The 23,892-nt window shown below is 39.4% G+C and overlaps 1 protein-coding gene across 3 annotated transcripts; it reads right to left on the reverse strand.

Moving 5' to 3' along the window:
• Nucleotides 1-203: 203 nt before the first annotated feature.
• On the reverse strand, nt 204-20,298 carry ano5a (anoctamin 5a). 3 transcript variants are annotated; one of them, XM_063479503.1, is made up of 20 exons: nt 20,083-20,298; nt 17,547-17,614; nt 13,487-13,594; nt 11,591-11,659; nt 10,196-10,480; nt 9,892-10,011; nt 9,657-9,772; nt 8,998-9,132; nt 8,791-8,896; nt 8,598-8,658; nt 7,831-7,982; nt 7,032-7,106; nt 6,226-6,454; nt 5,932-6,107; nt 5,719-5,816; nt 3,994-4,124; nt 3,531-3,736; nt 3,247-3,440; nt 2,312-2,417; nt 204-2,216 (listed from the first exon to the last, which is right to left on the reverse strand). In XM_063479503.1, exons 1-20 carry the CDS (start codon nt 20,150-20,152, stop codon nt 1,986-1,988), a joined length of 2,736 nt encoding a protein of 911 aa, XP_063335573.1. In that variant the 5' UTR covers nt 20,153-20,298; the 3' UTR covers nt 204-1,985. The 3 variants fall into 3 exon arrangements, with proteins under 3 accessions (XP_063335573.1, XP_063335572.1, XP_063335574.1); XM_063479502.1 differs by lacking the exon at nt 7,032-7,106 and adding an exon at nt 7,462-7,542; XM_063479504.1 differs by lacking the exons at nt 7,032-7,106; nt 17,547-17,614; nt 20,083-20,298 and adding exons at nt 7,462-7,542; nt 14,278-14,412.
• Between the last annotated feature and the right edge of the window lie 3,594 nt (nt 20,299-23,892).

Here is a 23,892-nt window from a genome sequence, read left to right on the forward strand (position 1 = left end):
TGTTACAGTAGGATCTGCACAGTGCCAAGTGAAACAACCCTGCCAACATATTTTGGTGTAAAACACACCCACCAGTGCGAGCAAACACTGAATAGTTATCAGTGCTCTCTCTCCGGCCATCTGTTCTGTGAAAAGCAACTTTGATGTCCGCGGCACAAGAGCTGCTGGTCGGCAGCGTCGGTCCAAACGTGTCAAACAAATGCTCAAGTTTAATTAGTACTTTATTTATTTTTTTGGTACATTACACATTTTGGATATAGGACTGGTTTACAAAAATGACATAAATGGAAAAAACAAATTTAAACTATAAGGAAACAGTAAACTCCTTCACCTTTTTCTGTAAGCATGGACATTTGAACTATTATAGCAAAACAAATGAAATACAGGAGGGAAGAAAGTGAGCATGAAAGATAAATAAAGGGAAATTACACACAAAAGGGAAAGTACTTGATGCATTAAGGCATTAACAGGCACTGGTTCAACTAGACATTAGGAAGACATAATAAGTAAGGCAAAATGTAACAGTAAGGTGGTCACAGGTAAATACACCTCAAACAGAGTCTACAGCACAACCAGTCAGCTACTTAAATTCAAATACTTCAGTAACAGATATTTCTCATATGTCTCTATATGACCACGTAATGTGAAATGTCCTTCATATCATCTCTAATCAAAAACTACATCTTATCTTCTTGTTAACATTTAAAAGAACATTAAACTCCTTACCTACAGCACGACTCCTGTTCCATTTAAAGGAACAGTTACTCGTACACACTTCAAAATACTGCTCATGAATCTGTAGTGTCATGACAAGAATTACGTTGACGTATTTATATCTCGGTAGTCATGTTTCATTAAGTGCTTTGTGCAAAAAAACCCCAAAAAAACAATGTGTGTCTTTCCTTCTGTACAAAGACATGGCTGAGGAAGCCAGAAGCACAAGAAGGCGGTGATGGCTGATGTGCTTTGTGTAATGGAGCAAACATAGTTCAGTAGGTGAGGGCCGGCTTTCATTAGCTCTGTTGTGTTGGTAAACATAGGCACATTAAAAAGGGATCTCTTCACTCTCATCTCCAAGAATGGGGTGGACTGTCAACATTCAACATGCACCAGCTGCTGCTTCTGTGGCTGAAAAACTGGCCACTGCAGGACAAAATCTGTCCTTCGCCACAGCAGTAACAGCAGCACAGAGTTCTGTTCATTTAAAGAAAAAAAACAAAGTAGCTACTTCACATGTCAGGTTTGGGCCTGCAGAAACTGTCGAGGCCAATGTGAGCATATAGCAAAAAAAATGTGCCTGGGCCTCCTAACTGCCAGTGGCGTGAAGAACAGGAAAGGTTTTGTTAAAGTTGTGCTGCGACCTTGATGCAGAGAAATAAACAATGCTCACAGTAAAAACAAAAACAAACAAACAATAGAGCTGAACATGAATTTCTATTGTGTGGCTCTACAAAGCTGCACATACAGTAAAAAAATATTCAAGAATAAGCAAACTCCCTGCCTTAAAACTACATTAGTTACTATTTGACTGACACACCAATGACAACATACGCTTTACACATTAAGGCATCAAATCTTTGGTTACTCATAGTGGCACTTAACAATAAATAGGCTTGTATTTAGAACATAAGAAAGCTCTCTGGTTGACACACAGTGTATAAGATTTTGTCTTTCCTTAAACCAAATTTTTGATTATCCTCAACACCACAATTAGAACACAGAGAGTGAGAAATCATAAATATGCGACAGACGTTTAAAGTCAAGTGTCTCAAATTTTCAGCATGCATGGAGACTTGGTCTTTCACCTGTGTGATCTTCTACTATTGCTTGATTAGCAGAAGAAGGATGGCTGCGAGTAAAGAACAAGAGGTCTAGCACTTTAGCAAGTGTCATGGCATTGCAGCAAACTGGTGGTCAGTATCAGAAAACACAAGCAGGGAAATCTTTGTCACTGTGTTCGACTGACTGACCAGCAGCTCGCTGGGCTAGAGGCACTCTGATAGCACCTCATGTTTGGATAAAGATGGGTAGATCATGGGTGTGCAGGTGCACTCATTGTTGCTGTTCTGGCTGAGCTGGATCTTCAATTTCTCCACTTCATAGTTGTGGAGGTACTCCTGGACCAGGTAGCGCTCTCTCTTTACTCGAGCCCTCACGTCAGATGGAACATCAGGAATCATCCAGGCCACAAAGAACTTGACCATAAACACAACATGCTGCAGAGGAAGAGGACACAATCAGTGAAATAAGACCAGGTCAAGAAGAAGCTTAAAAATGTGAAGCTTAAAAGGTCATTAAGTGCTGGTGTTACCTCCATGATGATGATGAAAGCCAGCTTGGCAGCCAAAATATGCCAGAACTGCATGTTGTGTTCGTACCTCTTCTTATCGTCAGGAGGATAGCGGTAATCGCGATACCTGCAGAGCAGCAACACATCACGTATTTCGATTTCTTGCAGATTTTTAAACAAACTGTGATTCCCAATTCAAGATTATTTATTGTTATTCACAAAGGAGAATTGTCACACTAACCTCCAGCTTTATATTGTTATACTTTAACTCTCAAAAAAAAAAAAAAAAGAGAGAGATCCTTTTGTGCAGCACTTTAGTTCATTTACTGATTAAAACACATTGTTTTAGCTTCTTTACCTTAAAAACCACATTCTCTTTAGGCCAACTTTGATCTGACTGGCTGCCAGAGTGCTGCACTGTAGATGACCATATAAATGATATCTGCCATCTATGAAATTACACAGAGTCAGGAGTAGAAAAAACCTTTCCAAGCCTGGTGTTTAGAGCAGCATAACATCTGACTTTTTGCTCACAGGAGTTACTTGTATATAAACTCAACTCAATATTTGGCCATCTTAAATGTCACTAATGTTCATTATTGTCCCGCCATATATCTATATCTATATATATCTATAGATATAGCTATATATAGATAGATAGACATAATAAAAATAAGGGGAAAAAAAAGAAGAATTAAATAATATTATGGTACAAAGAAGCAGATCACATTACACATTTTCAAGAATTAAAGGCCCTGCATACCAGCAGGTGTCTTGTATTACTGTCTAAATACAGTCAATACTAACATATCACGGGTATATTGGTAATATTTCTGCAATGTGACTCAAGTTTAATTTTAGTAAAATAATTGTAATATTTGAATATATAGATTACACAAAAGTCAAAAGACAATATAGCCACAGTCATGCTCTCTCCATCTCGTAATTACACACACCTGCATGTTGTGATACTGCTGTTGAACCAGGATGGATATTCCTCAGGCCTTTCTTCTAGTGAGAACTGAGAGATGTTAAACACTGACAGGCTGTTGTTTATGTAGCCTTTCATATTCAGCTCATTGTGTGTACGGTAGGCATACATGTACACTAGCCGTGGGATCATATCAGAGGTGAAGGCCACGATGAATGCCTATAACACGGAAAGAAATTATGTTAGTCTGTTTAGCTAAATAAACATAATGTGTCTGCCAAAACATTTTGAAGTAAGACCAGCACTCACATTTGTGACTACAGAGAGTACGGCCATCCCACCAAGGATTTCCTCCCAGGCTCCTATGCTGTGAGCCTTGGCTGCTACAGGGCGTCTGAACTGCGTCGTGAGCTTCCAGGCATCCACTCTAACCTCAATGATGTTGTTGATAAGTGCCAGCAGGGGTGCCAAGGGAAAGGAGGCAACGAACAGTGTGATGAAACCAAACTGGATCACTGAGACACAGAGAGGAATGAAAATGGTAAGAGACACAAATGAAACAGCACCATCTGCAGGATGACGTGGATCACTCCAGTCCACCAATCAATCCATACATCCACCCTATTCTTTTACTGAAGGTGAATATATATTTTGTAGAGCTCAGCTTCTTGTTGAGGTCAATACTAACACATCACTGGTATATTAGTAATATTTCTCAATAATCTGTCATTATTAATGTGTGTAATAGTCTGACTGTGTACTGGATCTTTACCCATTTCCAGGTATTCATAGAAGAGGCCTAGTTGCCCAAAGCCCTGCAGGTCGTAGTCCTGCTCCCAGCGGCTGTACAGACTCTCCGGGTGACTTCGTGCCTTCCTGCTGCCCCACCAGTTCATCAGCCACCTATGCGACACAAGGGGGCGATAGAGTGCTATTAGGAAAAAGTAATCCCTTTCACACAGCCAAATTGGAGGTTGTATTGAACCACAAACAATGGTGGTGAGGAGAGAACTATATTTCTCGAAGTTTCATACAGTACACATATGATTACAGTGCAAGGAGCTGAGATTGTAAATAAGTTTTAATATCCTGAGCTCACTTTGGACTCTACAATAACATTTAAACATCCTGGTAAAAACTTGTCCAGCATTATAAAATTTAACCTACAGAATTTCAAGCAAATCAGACCACTCTTATGCTGACAACACCCAGATTTATCTTCGGCTCAATAGAAACACCTCCACTCCCATGGAATCTTTATTCAAATGCCTTGACGAAGTTAAAACCCGGATGGTCTCAAATTTTCTTACCTTTAATGAGGACAAAACTGAAGTAATTATTTTTGGACTAAGCTGTAACTTTAATGGCCCAGATTTAGATTTATGTAACTTATTATTACACACGTAAAAAAAACCTGGGGGTTTTCTTGGATAACAAACTTACATTTGAGAAACAAATTAATTCAGTTGTTCAGAGGTCCTTTTTTAAACTAAGGCTCTTATCCAAGGCGAGATCATTTTTATCCTTTAAAAACATGGAACGAGCAATCCATGTAGTCCTCCACTGGACTGCTGTAATTCGCTATACGTTGGTGTCAGTCAGTCCAGTCTGGCATGGCTCCAACTCGTACAAAATGCTGCAGCCCGCCTTTTGACCCGTATGAAGAGACCCCAACATATTACCCCGGTGCTTGCCTCTCTTCACTGGCTTCCAGTGCGTTTTAGAATTAAATTTAAAATCTTACTTTTGACTTATAAAGTGCTAAATGGCCAAGCACCAGACTATTTGTCTGACCTTTTGCAGCTTTATACACCCTCTACAGCCCTTCGATCAAGTGGTCATTTGCTCCTTACCTTACACAAGTCTAGAATGGTTCATAGAGGGGATCAGGCATTTGCGGTTGTGGTGCTGAAAATGTGGAACGATCTAACCCTCCACATTAGAAAGGCCCCAATTGTTACTCTTTTTAAATTCCATCTTAAACATATTTTTTCTCGCTGGCTTTCTACACTGTATAAGAGTTACCAATTTCTTATTCGAATTTTCTTACCTGTTTGATGATGTTAATGTTATTGTTTAATTATTACGTTGTACCGCACTTCGGTCAGCTGTCTGTTGTTATTAAATGTGCTTTATAAATAAGTGAAATAAAAATTTAAAAAAATAGTCACGTAAAAATGTTTTTCTCTTTATTTGAATCATGTAATTAGTAACAATCTTTTTTTAGGTTAAAATCACAGCACAGTTCACACATCAAATTCTGCACCAGCTCTTGAGTACTATTTAGTGGATTTATGTTGACATTACTTTGTGTACTTTGTTGAGCCAAATTGCAAACTGGTCAGGTAAGATAAAGATTAAAAAAAAAAGTTCTTATTTGGAGAGATCACTCTAAGCATCGAGGCTACATTTGCAGTGGCCCCACCACCGCAGATTACAAGGCATTTATTGTGGATGCCGATGAACCGCGTACTTGCATGTATTTGTTTGTACTTACGGAACGAGAGCTTCTTGGATGTTGCCCCACACCTGTTTACCAGTCATCACTATCACCAGCTGGGTGGTCAGCTCAATCAGACAGCCACCAGGTTCACACTGAGTGCCCAAAGGTCGAGGTAGAAAAGAGATGGAAAAGAGCAAACATTGACAAAAATTCAGGCTGAAGCTCAAAAACCAGTATGATTCTATATAACGTAGATATATCTGGTACCTCTTCATTCCTCAGTTTGCTGCTTCCAAACATATAGGTATAATTTCCAGGATAGCCAACAAACTTTCCCTTAAAGAAGGCCACGTAGAAGCAGGAAGAGTAATAGTTGACAAACTGGAAGAGGAACATCTTCACTGTCAGTTTGTTCTCATACTCCAGGTGGGTCTTCGGAATTTCTATAAAACAGTAAACAGTTGTTTTTAATACACTGCCACATTTTATCAGTTGAAAACTTTGATGATGTAAACTGACGTGTGGACATGTAGACACAGAAAACCTGCTGTGGCCCCTCACCCATGTCAGTGATCTTAATAGCCACTCTCTCATACAAGAGGTTGAGGATCATGATGATAACAAAGTTGATGCAAGAGGCAGTAACAGAAGTTGCCAGCTGTGGGGTGACGTAGGGGGCAACCACATCCAGGTTGGTGGCGGTATTGTTCTTCATGATGCTAGCAAAGGATGCGTATACTGCCAAGCGGTATGCTATGACCCCAATGATGCAGGCAATGATCAATGAGATCTTCAGGACAGAGAAAACATGAAAGCAAAATGAAAGACAACTACAACATGGTACAGGAAAATCAAAAGACAGAACTGGAGTGAGAACACCAAACTAATCATGCAGACATCTTTGCAAAGAGCGAGAGCTCGTTTTTCCACGAAGCGGGACATGTTAGTGTTAAATGTCAAACTTGAAGTGTGCACACATGCCTCTTGGAAAAAAGTCAGGCCATATTCTTCTCATTAGCTCAGTTACATGTTACAGGGCTTTACAAACAAAAATACAACAGTAATGAGGTTTGGACCAGTATGTATAAACTTTCAATGGCTCACAGTTCAAACATTCATATAATTTTGCCAGTATTCTTAAAATCAGACCATGCACAAGTGCCAAGCACAAACAAAGTGAAACTGTAACAGCCTGAGCTCCCTACTTGTCTTTAGGGCTTATTTTATACATACTAGCCTTGGTAATAACATATTAATGATTATAATGAACAGTTTCTTAGTAAGGACAAATGACATCAGGTTGATGCACAGATGGAAAGATGGAAGGTCTTTAAACAGATAAATTGTACCAAAGATACTATGCTCACCCACAACAGGACGGTAGCTCCAGACAGGCATATGCGTGCACACTTGCTTGTTATGGGTAAGTAAGGCTCCATTTCCTAAATTATAAGCAAGCAAAGCACAGACACAGAGGTCAGTCACCCTTTGTTATATCCTGAAAAGGAGCTCTAAAAGGCCACGTTCCTTGAATTACCTGAACCCTCACTAGTGAAGCAGAGCTAGTAATTGTAATTGTATTAGTCTGAGTCCAATTCTTTCATTGAGTGGTTTTCTGCTCTCAAAAACCTCCAACAGAATAATCCACCAGCAGACAATCAGTAAATGTGGTGGAGAAGGAAACCCGTGCCTCTGAGTCTTTCCAGAAATATCTGTTATCTACACAAACTACATCACACCAAAGCCTTCTCCTCATCAAGCTGGCATTTCACGCTGAGTACCCCTCCCCCCCCTTACCCAGAGGATCACGCTGGCCCAGCACAGAAACAATTTTCCCATTACATCTGTAGCAGTCCTTTCAAGAACCCACTCTGATTCCTAAAGACGAGCAGGATGTGGTCATGGCAAATTATAGAACTCGCGTAAATTCTGCGTCACAGCCGCTAATAATTTAGCTAAATAACTATGTTCTCAAAGAGTTTTGATTTAAGCCATGAAAGCGCCTCATAAATGAGCGCAACCGGTTTATAAATAATTAATACAAGGGGGTTTGAAATGTGTCATCAAGTCCTACCATTCAGGATACTTTGCCTGGCAAAACCTTGTGTGGCTTTATATTACAACAGGATTATACAGGATATTAGTGTTTCATGAGCACACAAACACCTGAGTGATGCGGTTCAGCTTGCGGTTGGTGCACTTGGTCTCATACTCTGGCCGAAGCTGCAGCTGTTGTTGCTCCTCCTCAAAGTCAACCAGATCCCACTCATACTCCAGACGCGCCTGCCGCCTCTTCCAGAACTCCAGAAACAGCGTAACTGGAGAGACGTACCAACATCACATAAACTTATTTCAAATTAATTGAATCAAATTTCTACTAAGAATATTGCCTGGCTTACAAAGGCATTTTTTTTTAGTTTTGCTTACTGCTTTGACAACTCATTACATTTGATGTAAAACAGCTCATTTTAGACCTAAAAATTCTGACTAAAAGTTTTTTGACACGTCCTTTACATTCAGAAAAGTTAGCAGTTAGCAGCTATTTTCATTCATGAAGCCAGGGCAATCAACAATAAACAAGTCCAGACATTCACAAGTGGCATGTAAGAGGAGACGAGTTCTTCCTCACTGAAAATACCCCACATGGTTTTTGCTGCTTGCCGCCCAGGTGGAGCACACAGAAGGCAGGACATGATGACATGCATGAACTCACTGTGAAATCTCTGGACAGTTACCTGCTTTATTCTCACGTGAGCACAACTGCACATCACCCAGCTTTGTGTTCTCACATACAACTACACTAGCTAAAAAGTTTAGGGCTGCAGTGCAGGCATGTAAATTATTTAACGGTTATTCTGAATGACTGATAATCCCACTAGGTGGAGCACTGGACTTAAAAATGCTAAAAGCAGAGAAGTGACACATTTACTCACCCCAAATCCCCATGAATATGGCAAAAAACACAGTTGCCACATTGTCAAATAGGTGTGATTGCTGAAAGAGAACATGTTAAAGAAAAAGTGAGGTAACTGAGAACTGATTTGATGACATTAAGCTGCATTCGCTCTTTAAATGTCACTTATTGTGGGTAGAAGATGAATCATGATAACTACAACAATTACTCACCCACGAGGAGTTGCATGTTATGTTGAGTCTCCAGTAGGTACACTTTTGGTCGCAAAGTGGACACATGACAATATTGCCTCCGATTTCCTCACTACATATTTCTTTACTGTAGAGGAAACAAATGATATTTTAAATGAAAGAGATGATTATATTATTAACATAAAAAACTAATGATGTAATTGAATCTGTCTGATGATAAAAACTCACCTCCATTCATTGTCATCGTATGTCAGGAATCCATAAACGAAACAAATTGTCCCAACTACAGCAGCGAAGAACAGCATCTCAGTGTAGAAACCCAGCCACGCAAAATAAATACCTATCTTTTCTCCATAATATTTCCTGTTGAAAGTTAAAAAACAGTAATTATTGCATTCATTCTGATGTCAGATTGGATAATGAGTATTTTCTGCTTAGTGTGCATCCAAAGATAACACTGTTTTTGAAAAAAAAACTCATTGAACAAATGATAAAACAAATGAGGTTAATCTGTAGCTGGAAAAAAATGCAAACGTACTGAAAGATAAGAAATATTTAAGAACAGTTTGGAGACCCTTTTAACTTTGTAAACAACCAACCAAACAGAAAGCTGGTCTCAATTATTGCTTATTTTAACCCACATAGTGTTTAATGTTTCTGTGCAGCTTTTATGGATTTTGAATGAACAAAATTCCCAACACCTGCACTCTTTCTCAAAAGAAATAAGAGTTGTTTGGCTGTGCATTAAATTATCAATAATAGGCACATTTTTTGCTTGCTTCCTTTTTGTTTGTGTATTCCCTACTTTACTGTGAATTAATTTTTTGAACATATTAAACCAGATATTTTAAGAAAACAAAGACAAGTACTTTGTGTTGAGGGCTTACCTCACAAGATTGAGGGGCTGCTCCTTGAAGAAATAAAAGAATTTGGCCCAGTATTTGTAGAGACTGAATCTTTCACTTTCACAGTTGGGATCCTTTGACTTTGTCCAGTACCTTGACTAAAGACACACAGAAGACACAGATCACTGTCATTAGATGTTACTATTCAAGAACAATAGGCGTATATTCCACTAAAAAACGATTAAGAAATGTCTAAACTGGACTAGAAAAAACTGACATCATGCAGAGGAAAGGCAGCAGTGTAGGTCCCATTGTTGAGCAACCTCTTGATTCCCTTCTTGTCTCTATCCCCACATTCATCCTTAAAGTATGGACAGCGTGCCAGGATATAGTAGACCTGTTCATGAAGACAGAAACAAAAGAAAGTGGTCTTATAAAACATAACCTTCTATGCTGGAAGGTTAGTTACTTAAATAACTCTGTTGGAAAAATGTTATTGTTGCATTTTTGAACCTAATTCAGTTCTGAATGCCAGAGTATTTTTAGAACTTCAAGGTGACAAACAAGATAAGCGTGCTTACGATCCTGTTGCGAGTAGAAGGAGGGAAGAACGTCTCTTTGTCTTCGATAAGGAAGAAGTCAGACTTGCTCTTGTTGAATGGAGCTGTGAAATAGTCTGGCTCAGGGTTCATGATGTGCCCCGGCAGACGGAAAGGCGTCGACAGCCAGTTCATGGGGATCTCGCTGTTGTCTGGGATATCGTTGACCTTGAAAGGAACCTTGATTTTCAGCACGTCTGCGTATGTGGCTAGTACTTCCCACGGAGCATGGATCTTGACAAAATAAGTCTTTCCATCCTCTGACTCCTGATAATAATGACAGTAAGTAATATTAGCACCGTGTTTGTGGTGTATAGAAATGTATATTACAGTATAATGAGTGTAAAAAAAAAAGGACATCGCTGAAAAGTGACAGGTTTTATATCTATAGCTCTTAGTTTGTTCACTAAATAGCATTAAGGTCTTATGACATATCGTGAGGAGTGATGAAAAAGCAAAACAATCTGGGAATCTGCCCAAAACAGAACAACTTTTGTTGTAGACATCATCTTTTTGGGCATGTCTAAATGATTTTCAGTGCAAGTGCGTGTTTTTAGATCACTCTGTACAAGTCCCCTCAAACTTATCCCTTTAAAGTCATTCTGCCTCTTTTGTAGCATTTGAACTTGATTCTCATTTTCAAAAAGTGGATGAGATTGCAGTGAACCAAATGTGGGGAGCAGCCAACATTTTAAGTGAAAAAACTCAGCGTGAACTTAGCACACACTGGTACACACCACACTTCAGGTGGTTTCCCTGAATGCTGTCACTGATAGTATGTCCATAATCGCACTCTCTGGACAAACTCAAGGTTCAAAGCCCCCTGAATGATGAGCAAATACCTGATCCTACTTTTCACTTAATATGCTGCTTTCAAGCTTGTAAGCTTTGGACATCTTGATTGAAGACAGCTGGTTATAGACAGAGACCCAGCTCTCACAGCTTATAACCGTCTACAAAAAATTTGGGTGTATTTGATGCACAAGTTTATATCTGCCCTCTGTGCATGTTTATCGTAGCCTGCACAGTGCAGTTGGTCATAATGGGACTTCCAGTGAGCCATACTGGACGGAGTTTGGACAGGGCAAAGAGATGATCTTGAACAGGAAATGGCCATATTTACATCAGGTGAAGTTTTTGATTTTTATGGACGCGTGGACAGAGCTTTTTGATCACACCGTGAACAACACACAATTGGATTGTGTTTATCAGCACATTCGCCGTATAAGCGAAAGATCCCTGGAAGAATCCCTGGAGCAGACACAAATCCCCTTTGGGTTGTGCAAGGTGTACACACTCTGACAACTCATTAATGCGGAGCTACCCACTGTGGTGACCCCTTGTGAATAAGAGCGCAGCCGAAAGTAGGTAGCTTACAGTTTTATCTTCTGTCTCCAGCTCCAGGCCGACTTTCTGTAAGTTGGATTCATACACCCTCCTCCTTTCCTAAAGCAGTAGAAGAAGAAAACAGCAATACACATGGACAAAATATTACCACAAAGCCAGTATAAGGAATATTTGTATACTATTAGAAGTAATGATAAAATATGACCTCATCTACATAACAAGTGAAATAACAAAAGCCGAATAATTTAAGTATGTTGAGCCAAAAGCAAAATATAAGCAGAAAATAATACATTATAAAATAATAATGAGAGGGGGGCTCATATGTGCAACATTAAGAGGAAAATCATGGAAACATGGTAAGTATAAAAGACACAAGTGCTACAAAACAGCTACAAAAGTGTTATATAAACCATGGTGGACAAGGAAGTATCAGTTACCAGAAAGAACAGGTACTGAAAATAAGCTAACAGTAACATGACAAAAACTTTCACAGTATATGACACTTAGGTTTAATGTATCAGAAATCCTCTTGTAGAAAATAACTATCTGAATCACTGCAGAAAAAAACTGACAAAAATTGAATAAATAAATCCACCTTGTTAGAGCTGAATTTTAGAGTCGCGTTTAACAATGCATGTGGATAACACACAGGAACTGGCCTCCGGTTTACCCTTCCTCATACAGTGGAAAAAATTAGTGGTTTCCTGACCAGGCAGGAGGGTTAACTGTTGACTCACCGACTGAGGCTGTAGGCAAAACTGGGAGTCAGCTGTGGAGTGTTAACACTCACACGTAAAGCTAGCAGCTCAGTGTGAAACAATGAAAGCCTTTCAGCATTCAACAGGTGACAAAGCAGAGTTATTATATCTTTGAATTTTTAATTTGTTTTTATTTGTACATCATTATAAATGTCTATTTTTAATTCAGTTTAGTTTCAGTTAGCCTGCACAGTGGGCCTGCTCTTTTCAATTTAGTTTTTAGTGTAGGAAATGTTTTAATATTTATGAATTTCAGTGTTAGCTTTGGTTTTACATTAAAAACATGATTGTATTTGACAGATGCAAGATATATGAAAAAGTGTTAAAAAATAAATGTGACGTCCCAGTCTCAATAAACCTATGAAGCAACACTGCCTCAGACTAGTTATGCTGACAAATTTCAACCACACGGACTAAAAAAATTAATGTAAAGATATTTCATGCATATTTTGTTTTTGCTAAGATGTTTTGCAGGTAAATATTTATTTTGATTTCAGTTTTAGTTAACTATAATAATCCTGGAGACAAAACCAATTAAATTAAATTAAATACAGTTTTATTTACACCAAAATACAACAAAAGTTGCCTCAAAGCACTTTATATTGTAAGAAGTAGGAAGGAAGAACTCCCTTTTAACAGGAAGAAACCTCCAGCAGAACCTGGGTCAGAGAGGGGCAGCCATCTACCTGGACTGGCTATCGGTGAGGGAAGAGAGACAGGCCACAGACAAAAACCACAAAATAAATAAATAAAACAGGCTATTAACCATATGGACTTACTTTAAAAACAACTTATTTTTATAAAAAAAAAGACTTGAGAATGGATTTACATGTCAAAGTCACCTTATTAGAAAATACCTTGACAGGATTATTAACAGAAGCTGACAGCAAAGGTCTTCCTAGCTTTGTCTGTTTTGTGGTATTTATGGTATGCTGTGGAGTCACAGGAACCCACAGGATGTCCTGTATGAGCCACCTCGGACTGTTGAAATCTAACAGTGGAAATAACGTCAACATTTAAACTGCGCTAAGATATATTGAGTGCAGTTGTATGGGACTCTCTTCAGTTGTGCATACAACTGTAACAGCATTGTATACGCAAAACATGAAAAAAAGAAGTTAGTCCAGTTAGTGATAACTGAAAAAAAATGTGATTGAAAATGTCTTACCTGTTTCCTTTGATCATCTTTATCGTCAACATAGGACAGAACAAAATCGATCCTGCGCACTCCATCACGGAAGAACACGGAGTCCTTACTGTATTTTTGCTTGTCAATCTAGAACGAGATAACACAAAGGAGGTGAGATTTTAAACACACATAAATAGACAGGGACTGGTATTTTGCAGTCACCACAGCAGACGAGAAAGTCAAGCTTTGCATCTAGTAGCTAATGCAAAAAATGCAAAATACTGATAATTATCACTCAAAACACAAACAACATGCCAAATGGAGGGTAGCTTCTTTGATGTTTATTGTTTGTTGTCTGTTTTTAAGTCATACTGAACAAGACGATAAATCTGTTCTATCATAGGGCGAAACTACAACAGATATCGAAGATCAAAACTAGCCGTACTGACTTAAAGGCTCCAACATTGCTGCAATTTAATAATCTGTTTTTCTGTAATCAGCACTGACCTCCAAAGAAATTCCAAGTATGTGTATCAGCCCCACAGAGGCAGTTGCTTAGGTAGCTACAAAAACTGGACCGCAAAGGAGTGCTTTAGGAGAGGACCCATGACTGGCTGCTGCTTCAGCTGTTCAGAAAGCTAAAAATAACTATGTACAATGTGTTTCCCTCTGCCACATTACAGCAGCAGTAGGACTGCAGGCAATACACAGAACCATTAAGCAAAATGAAAACTGTAATATCCATTTCAGCCATATATTTGGCTAATGTCTTTGCCCCGTCCCATCACGGCAACACTCTGGAGGAAGGGAGGAAAGGAAGTGCACTTTACCTTCATGGTCCACTCCCTTTACTGTTACGATGCAGCAGCAAACAGGCCGGCTGCCTGATAGAGCTAAACTGCTTTACTCCTGGGAGTAGAGTCCAGGCCAGCAAGCACTGCCTTTCTCACCCTCACTCCACTGATCCCCATCCAAACGGGAGCCAACCAGTCCACTCACCTCCCAGGACAATCCCTCACTTCTTGCTCAGTCATCCATAAAAGCAAGAGGAGGGATACTGGGAGAGAAACACAGCACAGTCCTAGAGATGACATCAGCAGAGGGCTAGCATAGCTGCTGCCAGCTAGCTAATCTAATAAGAGCACAGCATCAGGAAAGGGGGGAGGTCATGTGACTGAACTGTATATCTGTCCCTCAAATTACATCATCTCAAGTTTTCTTGGTGCAAAAGTCAAACAGTTACATGAAGAAATCTTTTCTACAAAAGGTGATAAGGGGGAGATAAGGAAAACCAAAACTGGTAACTGCTGTGTAGCCTTGGGTCAACAGCCTCAGACAACTTGCACAATTCAGCTACAAAAATATACTTTAAATGTTTCAGCTCCACAGCCGTCTCTACCACCCTGTCTGGCCACTGAACTACGTGGTCAACGTGTACAGCTTGTCGTTTCCAACACCGTCACAGTCTCTTATTCCAAATTATGCATACGTTCAAACTGCTGGTCTACACTGCCTCCCAGCCTGGACTGGAACGTGCTGACCAATGCAGGGTGGTACTTTCTGTAACTGGGATGTTGCTACAGAAACTCTCTAATTTACAGTAATTACAGATCAGCCATATGGAATCGGCGCATCAGCTGGGACGTGCCCCTGCTCAGAGCCACAGACTTCTATACATTTATGAACTAACCCCTAACTACTGGGCGTTTCGACGTGTCCCTTTTATCTTAATGGTGAAGGGTAAATGTAGAATATGGTGTAACACAAGAAGTCTTCCAATTTCAGGGGGTAGAAAACACGTGGAAATTTTCAACTTACTTTCAAGGTACTATTTTTTTTTTGTGGAGGGATAATTTTAACCATGAATTCTTATTTTCAGGTCACTTCAATGATGACTCATCTGACAAAGAACACGCCCCCGTCTATCCTCAGTCTGTGTTTTTAATCCACCTTCTCTAATGCGCTTTGATTTTAGTACCACTCAATCTAACATCCAGGCAGTGTATTAGCTATATTGTTTAAAGTACTTTAGGTGCCCCTTTTTTCACAGGAGAATGTAGATGGTGACTGCTGTATCACTGCAATGGCTTCTCTGCTTGCAATAAAGCATCGCAATCTGCATGTTTGTTCTGAAACATGCACTTTTGTGCAGAGCTAGATGTCCAGCTGGATCTCCAGATTTGCAGAAAATTACATCTGGTTTAGCGGCATAATACAAGTATGCACATAAACCAATCCTCTTGAAGAGTTACATGTAGTTTAAACCGTGCTGTCTGCAGTGAAACAAGATTTCTATCCCTGTAATGACTACAGAGCCAGTTTATACATGTGCTGCCTTTAAAACTCCTTGATGTGACCTTATGCTCAGCTAAATTGTAGTCCTAGAATGTAATGTTCTTTTTTACCCTGCAGATTGGCTGCTCTGAATAAAAGGTCACACTTTTCATTAACATGGGTTGCACAGTGTTTAAACAAGGCCATATTGAAGAGGATTCAAAGGCAGAAGCCTTCAGTACAGTATATGGTTAGCCACACCACAGTGCAGTCCTGTCATGAGCAAAGGGTAGGGCCATGATTACAGCATATACAGTTCTGTACCTGACACACACACACACACACACACACACACACACACACACACACACACACACACACACACACACACACACACACACACACACACACACAAAAGAGTTAGGCAGGTGGAAATCTGCATGTGCAGCTTCTATTATGCTGTGGCACATGGTTGGGTTGTTGCTCTCTTAGTGAGGCCAACAATAATCACAGGTGAGAACAAAGCAAGAGAAAAGGCCTTTTTCACCTTTAATGAACTCTCACGATACATCAACAGCATGTTTCCATTTCTCACAGCAGGCAAAACAAAACATGCCTTCAAAAAGCCAACATCAGCTCTCTACCAAGAAATGCTTATTGATTTCCCTGACGTCCAGGTTTAATAGCCTGAATGTCCAATACTGCTAGAGAAACTCGACCCTGAGCATACATTCTGAGCAGCAGGTAGGAGATAATGGGTGGCTGGTAGTCACACATGTAACGTACATTTCTGCATCATAACACAAGCCCGTTTTACCATGCCATACCCTGGAACGAAACTTCAGGAATAGGGCCCGTTTTCTCGAAAGCTGTGGAGGAACCGAGTGCACAGTGAGAGAAAGCCTGACAAAACGATTCAAAACAAAATTCAACAGCATACCGCTAAAACAGAAGCGGCACCCTTTTAGAGGGGAACAGGCACTTCACGCTTACATTACATCTACATACATTTACAGATTATGTCCAAAAACACTTCATACATGAAGATTCAGGCACAATCACAGTCAGTTAGATGTTTGAGGCTCAGAGATATGAGACACGACAGAGACATGAAGACACAGACACAAGCAACAGCGATCTGTGCCCCTGACTGGTGTCTTACCCCAGTTAAAGCATTGATTTGCTCTATGGTCTGAGGCTCAAACTGTGGGCTGTCGCTGTGGTCAGAGGGAGCCAGCGAGGCCAGGCTGTTGTTGAGAGACTCACAGCTCTCTACACGCACATCGGGCGTTAAAGCAAACTTTAATTAGAGTATGAAAGGGGAGAATACATGAGTATTAGAGTTATACTTAACTCTCTTCTGCCATTTGTATGTTGTGAAACAACAGCATGAATGGACTGAAAAGATGGAAGTAAACTCAGTACAGTTATCTGTAGTATTATACACGCAAAATAAACTGCTTTGGTGGGTAGGTAAAAAAAAGAAGTGGATAACGAGCAGGAAGGAAATCTTGATTAATCTTTGTAATTATACACAATATGCTTCCTGCAACCATGATTACAGGCAGGGAGCTGAATGTGAAGCTTGGACCTTCTGCTCCATAAATCTGCCTGCAAAAGGCTTTTTTTTTCATAATTTTAAATAGCAGGTACTGCAAAACAACTAAAGCACCTACAATCATAAAAAATGCAAAAAATAAGGTACCAATAATAACAATAAAAAAAATCCTACTTAGAATTGTTGTGAAAAGACTGTCAGTGATGGAGTTCTTGCTTTGTAGAATTGCCTGTGTGATTGAGGGCATGCTGTGAGTTTGGTTTTTACCTCCAATCGTCCCTGCTCCGGTGAACCTGTGCTGGATGATGCATGATGGTGATAGCCATTTACATCATCTGCAAGACAAAAAGATAAAACACAAAATTAAAAACACAGTTAGCAGTTAAGGGATGACTCTCTTACCAGTGTAAAAGAATAATAAGAATCAACAAAAAAGTTATCTCAGACAGCCAGGATAATGCAAAAACAACTGCCTGAATAACGACTTTGGCCCATGTTGTGGTCTATATGTGTACAGCATTTTGTGGTCTTGTGGGGCAAACAGGGTGACTTAACAGTGAACGACACTACTGAGATGAACATGCACCCATTTCAGAAGTGACTGCAGGAAACATGCCTGAAAAGTCTGGAAAGCCCCCCTACAAGTCTTTTTTTTAAATGAACGTTGGCTACATAATAAAACTGAAACTTAACTGAGTTGTACTTTACCTACTGCTCACTGCCTGGCATGTAATTACAACTTTCCAGATCATTCTGAGAAAAGAGTTACATAAACAAATGGAAAGACAGATGAAAAAGCAAGACAAACATGGAGCACTGCTTGCACCACTACAGCTAAAAAAATATAAAGCGAAAGGTCTCGGGCTCTGTGTCTGTGTTTTAAAATAGAAAATGTTCTAATTGATAGTTTCTCTCTCTCTCTCCGGTTATATTTAGTCTGGGCTCAGCACAGAAAGAGTGTCTACACAGACCTTTGTCTACATTATTAAACGCCAAGTTAACAAAGTAAAACTTGGTGGTCCAAAACTGAAATTACAAACATTTATCATAAAAGACACACTCCAAAAGTGAAATACAAACTCATTTCTCAGCTTCTGAACAACAGCTTTAAAGCCTTTCAGCTTCTCACAAAGAGAGAAGATAGTAAGTGACTTTCATTTGGATAGATTTCTTTTGCAACATATGACAACGCCTCTCAAACAGCTGAGGATATTCTTTGCACAGTTGGGCGCAAGAATGTGCGCAATATTAGCCAGTTCATTCATGCCAAGAGTCTTTTCCCACTAAATATCCTCTACAGTTGAGGCTTTGTTCAAGTGTGAGCAGCTGATCAGTGGAAATGCCACAAGGCTGCTTCCCTCCCTCTTTCTCGCTCTGTTAGCCGCACAACCATAAAGGCTCATGGGGTCAAAAACTGTATACGTTGATTATTTACACAAAAGCTACTTTCCAACACAGCGCATGCTGACAATAAATGGCAAATGAACTGCAACATCGGCGACAAATATGGTCAGGCAACAACTGCAGCCAAATCAATTTTACACCAAGCCCAAGTATCACAACAAAAAGTCAAAATTGTACACAACTTTCATTTGACTGATCTAGCTTCTTAGAACTGGTATAGCTGAACTCAGGTGGAGGCCATATTTTAAAGCTGTTTTTCTAGACTAAATGAACAGTTTTAGCCTCAACTCAAGCTGCTACATTTTGCCCATAGTGAAAGTAGATGAGTTTGTTTGGTTTCCTCACACGCACAGGAAGCCAGTAGTCACCTGCCATGTTGCAGAGGGGTTGGTTTCAGATGCACACATACACCTACTTTACAAAACGTAGCTCACATCTTAAGACAATGCTGCTACAACGCAACAACGCATGTTCGTTTGAAACCCACAATCATGAACAGCTCTGTGATTTTTACATACAAACTGTAAAAGACATAATCTGTACTTCTATATTGTAATAACCAAGTCATCTGTGATTACTGTGAGATATGTTTTGCTTCTGTTACAATGTTATCTCAACAAACCATAAGCACACAACACCAAACTGACAGAGGATGGCCCTGTGGTTATCACTTTCATTTCAGACTGTTTGAATGACACACTTCATTTTAATATTGTTGATAAGGTTTTCTGGAAAGCATTCAGAATGATTCACCTTTTAATCATCAACACACATTTTTTTTTAAATATATCCTTAAATGGCAAAAAATTTAAGTAAATAAAATCCGTGTCCAGCCACTGGTTTAAAATTTACATTGGCGGGGAACAGAGAGGGATTTGGGGGTTGTTGCTGGTGGATAACCTGTTTGTCTGCAAGTGACACAGTATTTCCAGTGAGCAGGCCAGCTGCCAGAGCCCAGCTGCACATAAGTCACTGTGACTTCCATGAAGAGAAAGGCAGACTGTGAGCTGGCTGGAGTCTTAAAGGGGAAATAACCAGGGTGGAAACGCTTTACAACAGTGAAGCAACGGCTACATAATTAAGTTTTAATATGCCCTCTGTATAACTGACGGTGAGAGAGCTAACCAAAGAAGAATTGTATTTGTCAGCTGACTTAATGGTTACTTAAAAAAAAATACTGGAAAAAAAACATTCAGGAAAGTTTCATTTATATTGTTAAAATATTAAAGGTCTCATATTTTAGCTGTAGTTTAATTTTGGCGAGCTTGTGAAAGTCTGGCGTACAGACTTGAGAATACTTAGCTCACTCCAGTAACTTCTCGGCAGGCTGAAAATCTCTCAGCTACATTTTAAACGTTGTTTTTACATGGCCGACTAGCGCTGGCTCTCAGCTACTTACCGCTGAAAGAGTCTGTCGGGCTCATCTCAATTAAGCTGTCTTCTCCCGTTTTCCCCGTTAATCTGTGCATCTTGAGACCCTCGCGAAGCCAAGCCGTTCTAATCCGCTCTGGTCTAGACTAATATATTCCGAGCCAGGCGTGTTCTGTCTCGCCCGAACCGCTTCGCAGTCTATCCCCCTTCGGGAAGCCAAACGGCTGACTCACTCGCCAGGATGCCCTCCTTCACCCACTGACCGCTCACTGGCGCATCACCACAGCCTCAAGGGAGGCCCATGAGGGAAGTTCCTCCACGCTACTAGCCAATAGTCTTCGCCCGACGGTGAACAGGCACTGCACCCAAGTGCCCACGTGCTATGTACCCTAACTAATTCAAGAAGATAGTCCAGGTGACAATATTACGCTTACCGTAGCTAAAACACAAAAACAAAGAAACAAACTAATGATAATTTAACACATTTACATTCATTTTTTGTGTTAATAGCCTGAATCTTACCATTGTTCTTGGTAGATAGTGTTAGACTGTATTGTATGTATTTGTTAAACGTATTTCTCTTTCATTACTTTCTTGTATTTAACCTGAACTTTATGCAATATGACCTTGACTGGTTTCTTTGTATTTTTCTTATAAAATTATTTGCACTTGTTTGTTTGTTCATACTATTTCCCCACAAACATGGGATCCATGTCAAATTTCCCAAAAGTTGTTGGCAAATTTAATTTTTTCAGGACTGAGCAGAAAAAGCGCATCCAGTGTGCACACACTGTATAACTCTGTGGAAGCACCTATTTTGACTGTATGGAAAATAGTTGCATAATATTATTAACCTGGTTGTTTTATTAGATATATTATGCAATTCAGTACAGTTTTATTTATACAGTGCCAAATCACACGAAGAGTTACCTCCAGGCACTTTATGCTGTTAGGTAGACCAACATAACAATCATGGAAACCCCTGTGATCGACCACTTAGCGGCAATAGGAAGTAAAAACGCCCGTTTAAGGGGAAGAAACATCCAGCAGAATCAGGCTCAGGGAGGGGCAGCCAAATAAGGGAGTAGTCACCTGATCCAGCCCTATAAGCTTTCTTAAAATGCAAATTTTTAAGCCCGATTTTTAAAGTAGAAATTAGTGATGGGAATTTCGACTCTTTTTAGAGAACCGGCTCTTTCGGCTCGACTCACTAAAAAGAGCTGACTCTTTTGGCTCCCAACCGGATCTTGTTTTGTTGCTTTAATTAATTTATTATTAACAACACTATAAAATTATGCACAAAAGGAATTACTAATGTAAAAAAACCCCGTGGTTTTATTTATATATATTTACATATAAATATATACAGTGGCCCCTAGAGACAAAGCACTCCAAAAAGCACGTACAAACTCCAAAACACATTTCTAGCTTTAACTGAACTTCCAAAACAGAGCTACCTAGATCACTTAAATTACACAATTGAAAGCATATGTGTATTGTTTGTGTATTTATACACAAGCACTCATATATATTCAAATAATTAAAAAAAAAAAAGTTCATTTACCTGTTACTACCACACACCAAATCCGGTTGTTGGTACTTACTGGCTTGTGTAGCCACTAGGTAACAAAAGCTCAACACTGCCCCTAGCATCCTGGAGCACTTCCGTTGTGTTTTGTACGTGCTTCGGAGTTTGTACGTGCTTTGTCTCTAGGGGCCACCGTAAATATAATTTTATTTATACACTAAGATGTAATAAATAAATCATATAATACAAAACCACCTATTTACACTTCAACTTTTATCTATTTAAATTTTCAGCTTTTTCCTTTTAAACAAATTTAAAGTGAAACAACACAAAACACTGCAAACCACAACACAATTAAATATAAATTAAAATATGCAAAACAAAAAAAAGATGCACATTCTCTGTCATATGGGCCTGCATGAATACACTTTCTGAATCCTTTATCATCCGCAACTGAAAATAGTTGTGGATGATTACTATACCTTTCTAATGTGACGTTGTTGTCCCTGGCTCTTTCTCTCTCTTTCCCTCCAGCTCTGTTCCTGTGCTACTGCAAATGTAACTACCGCGCCTCCCCCCTCTGCCCAGCGCAAGCACAAGGCTCGCGTGCGGAGTTAAGCGGAAAAAAAGTGCGAGAGGGCTCCCAATAAGGAGCCGGCTCGCGTCGTTCACTTCAAAGAGCTGGCTCTAAGAGCCGTTTCGTTCACGACCAACACATCACTAGTAGAAATGGTTTCTGTTCCCTAAATACAAACTGGGAGCTGTCTCCACAGAAGAGAGACCTAAAAGCTGAAGGCTCTGACTCCCATTCTATTTTTAAATATTCTAGGAACCACATGTAAACCAGCAATTGAGAGCAAAGTGCTCTATTGTGGTGGTATGGTACAATGAGGTTTTTAAGATAAGATGGGACCCGATTTTTCAAGACCTTATATGTATATGCAATGCAAAATTATATTTATGTTTCTCAAAGTCTCTGAAATGTGTAACAACTTATAAAAGCCAGTCAGTAATTAAAATTTACAAAGAAATGTTTATCTGGAGAAGTCTGTGCTTTTCTTTTAAACACTATTTCTATGTTTATATCATATGTACATATCCTTTGATGCATTCTTAATTTTTAGAGGTTCCCATACTATCCTGGTCACTTTCTCAGCTTTTATAATAAACAGATGATTAAAAAAACAACAAATAGCTGAGACATTTTACTTTTTCATAAAAAAATTCTGATCTCTTTTTAAATTTGAGCCAGCTACAAGTCTCAAAAGTTAAGTTGTCCTAAGAGGGAACATTAGCTTTCCCTTTGAGGTTAACTGACAACAGGTCAGTAACGTGAATATGTATAGATAAAGGATCTTAGAGGGGCGGAGTTTCTCAGAAGTAAGGATGGACAGAGAATCACCAGTTTGCAAAAACCCTACATTTACAACATTAGAGCAATGTTCCTCAACATCAAAATTGCAAAGACTTTGAATATCTAATCAGCAACAGCAGTACATAATGAAATCAAAAGATTCAGTGAATCTGTAGAAATATCTCTGCATAAGACTGTGGGATACTGCTGAAAATCAGTACTGGGCCCTGCATTAAAAACAGTCATGATTTTGTCATGGAAATCACAGCTTGAACTCAGGAAAACATCTAGGAAATCATGGTGAACATAGTTCACTGTGCCATCTACAAAAGCAGGTTAAAACTCTTCTGTGGGCCAAAGCACATTTAAAACAAACTGCTCTGCGGTCAGAAGAAATTACATTTTATTTTTTTATTTATTTTCATTTATTTATTTATTTATCGTTTTTTGGGGGGGGGGGGCTAAGATGGACGCTTTTTACAGACTAAAGATGAGATGAAACATCTGACTTGTTTTCAGTGGCTGCGTCTCTGACCCATTACACATGGAACTGGAAGTTTATAGATCTGAAAAGGCACCACAGGTGCTGAAAGATATTTACAGAGTGTTGTCTAAAGAAGAGGGAATGCTACACAGTGGTAAGCATGGCTCTGTCCCAACTTTTCTCCTAATCATTGGTTCACTTATTCACACACTGGGAGGTTAAACCAATGAAAAAGCTAAAAAAAAAAAAAATAATAGAAGAAGAAGAAGAGAAGAAAAGAAGAAAAAATACCCCATAGCAACAACCCAGCCCTTGTAATAAGATCTTCTGTCAATTCACAATGAAAATGCTGCTGCTTTAAACCAAAACAGAGGTCACATGGTCGCAAGGATTTTGTTTCCTTTTTTGGTCAGTGATCTCTTGTAAAACTTCATTTGTGTAATTTGTTTAGCAAAATGTCCAGAGTTAACTT

This window comes from Pelmatolapia mariae, linkage group LG7 (genome assembly GCF_036321145.2).
Source record: "Pelmatolapia mariae isolate MD_Pm_ZW linkage group LG7, Pm_UMD_F_2, whole genome shotgun sequence".
NCBI classification, from domain to species: Eukaryota; Metazoa; Chordata; class Actinopteri; order Cichliformes; family Cichlidae; genus Pelmatolapia; species Pelmatolapia mariae.

Bases quoted from the DNA above. Each gene is read 5' to 3' on its own strand.
- ano5a (XM_063479502.1), bottom strand. From the start codon at position 20,152: ATGCACAGATTAACGGGGAAAACGGGAGAAGACAGCTTAATTGAGATG. The intron at 13,595-17,546 runs GTAAAAACCAAA...ATCTCGTTCTAG, and splicing joins CGGAGCAGGGACGATTGGAG to ATTGACAAGCAAAAATACAG. The intron at 6,455-7,461 runs GTAAGGGGGGGG...TCTGTCCTGAAG, and splicing joins GGGCCAGCGTGATCCTCTGG to ATCTCATTGATCATTGCCTG.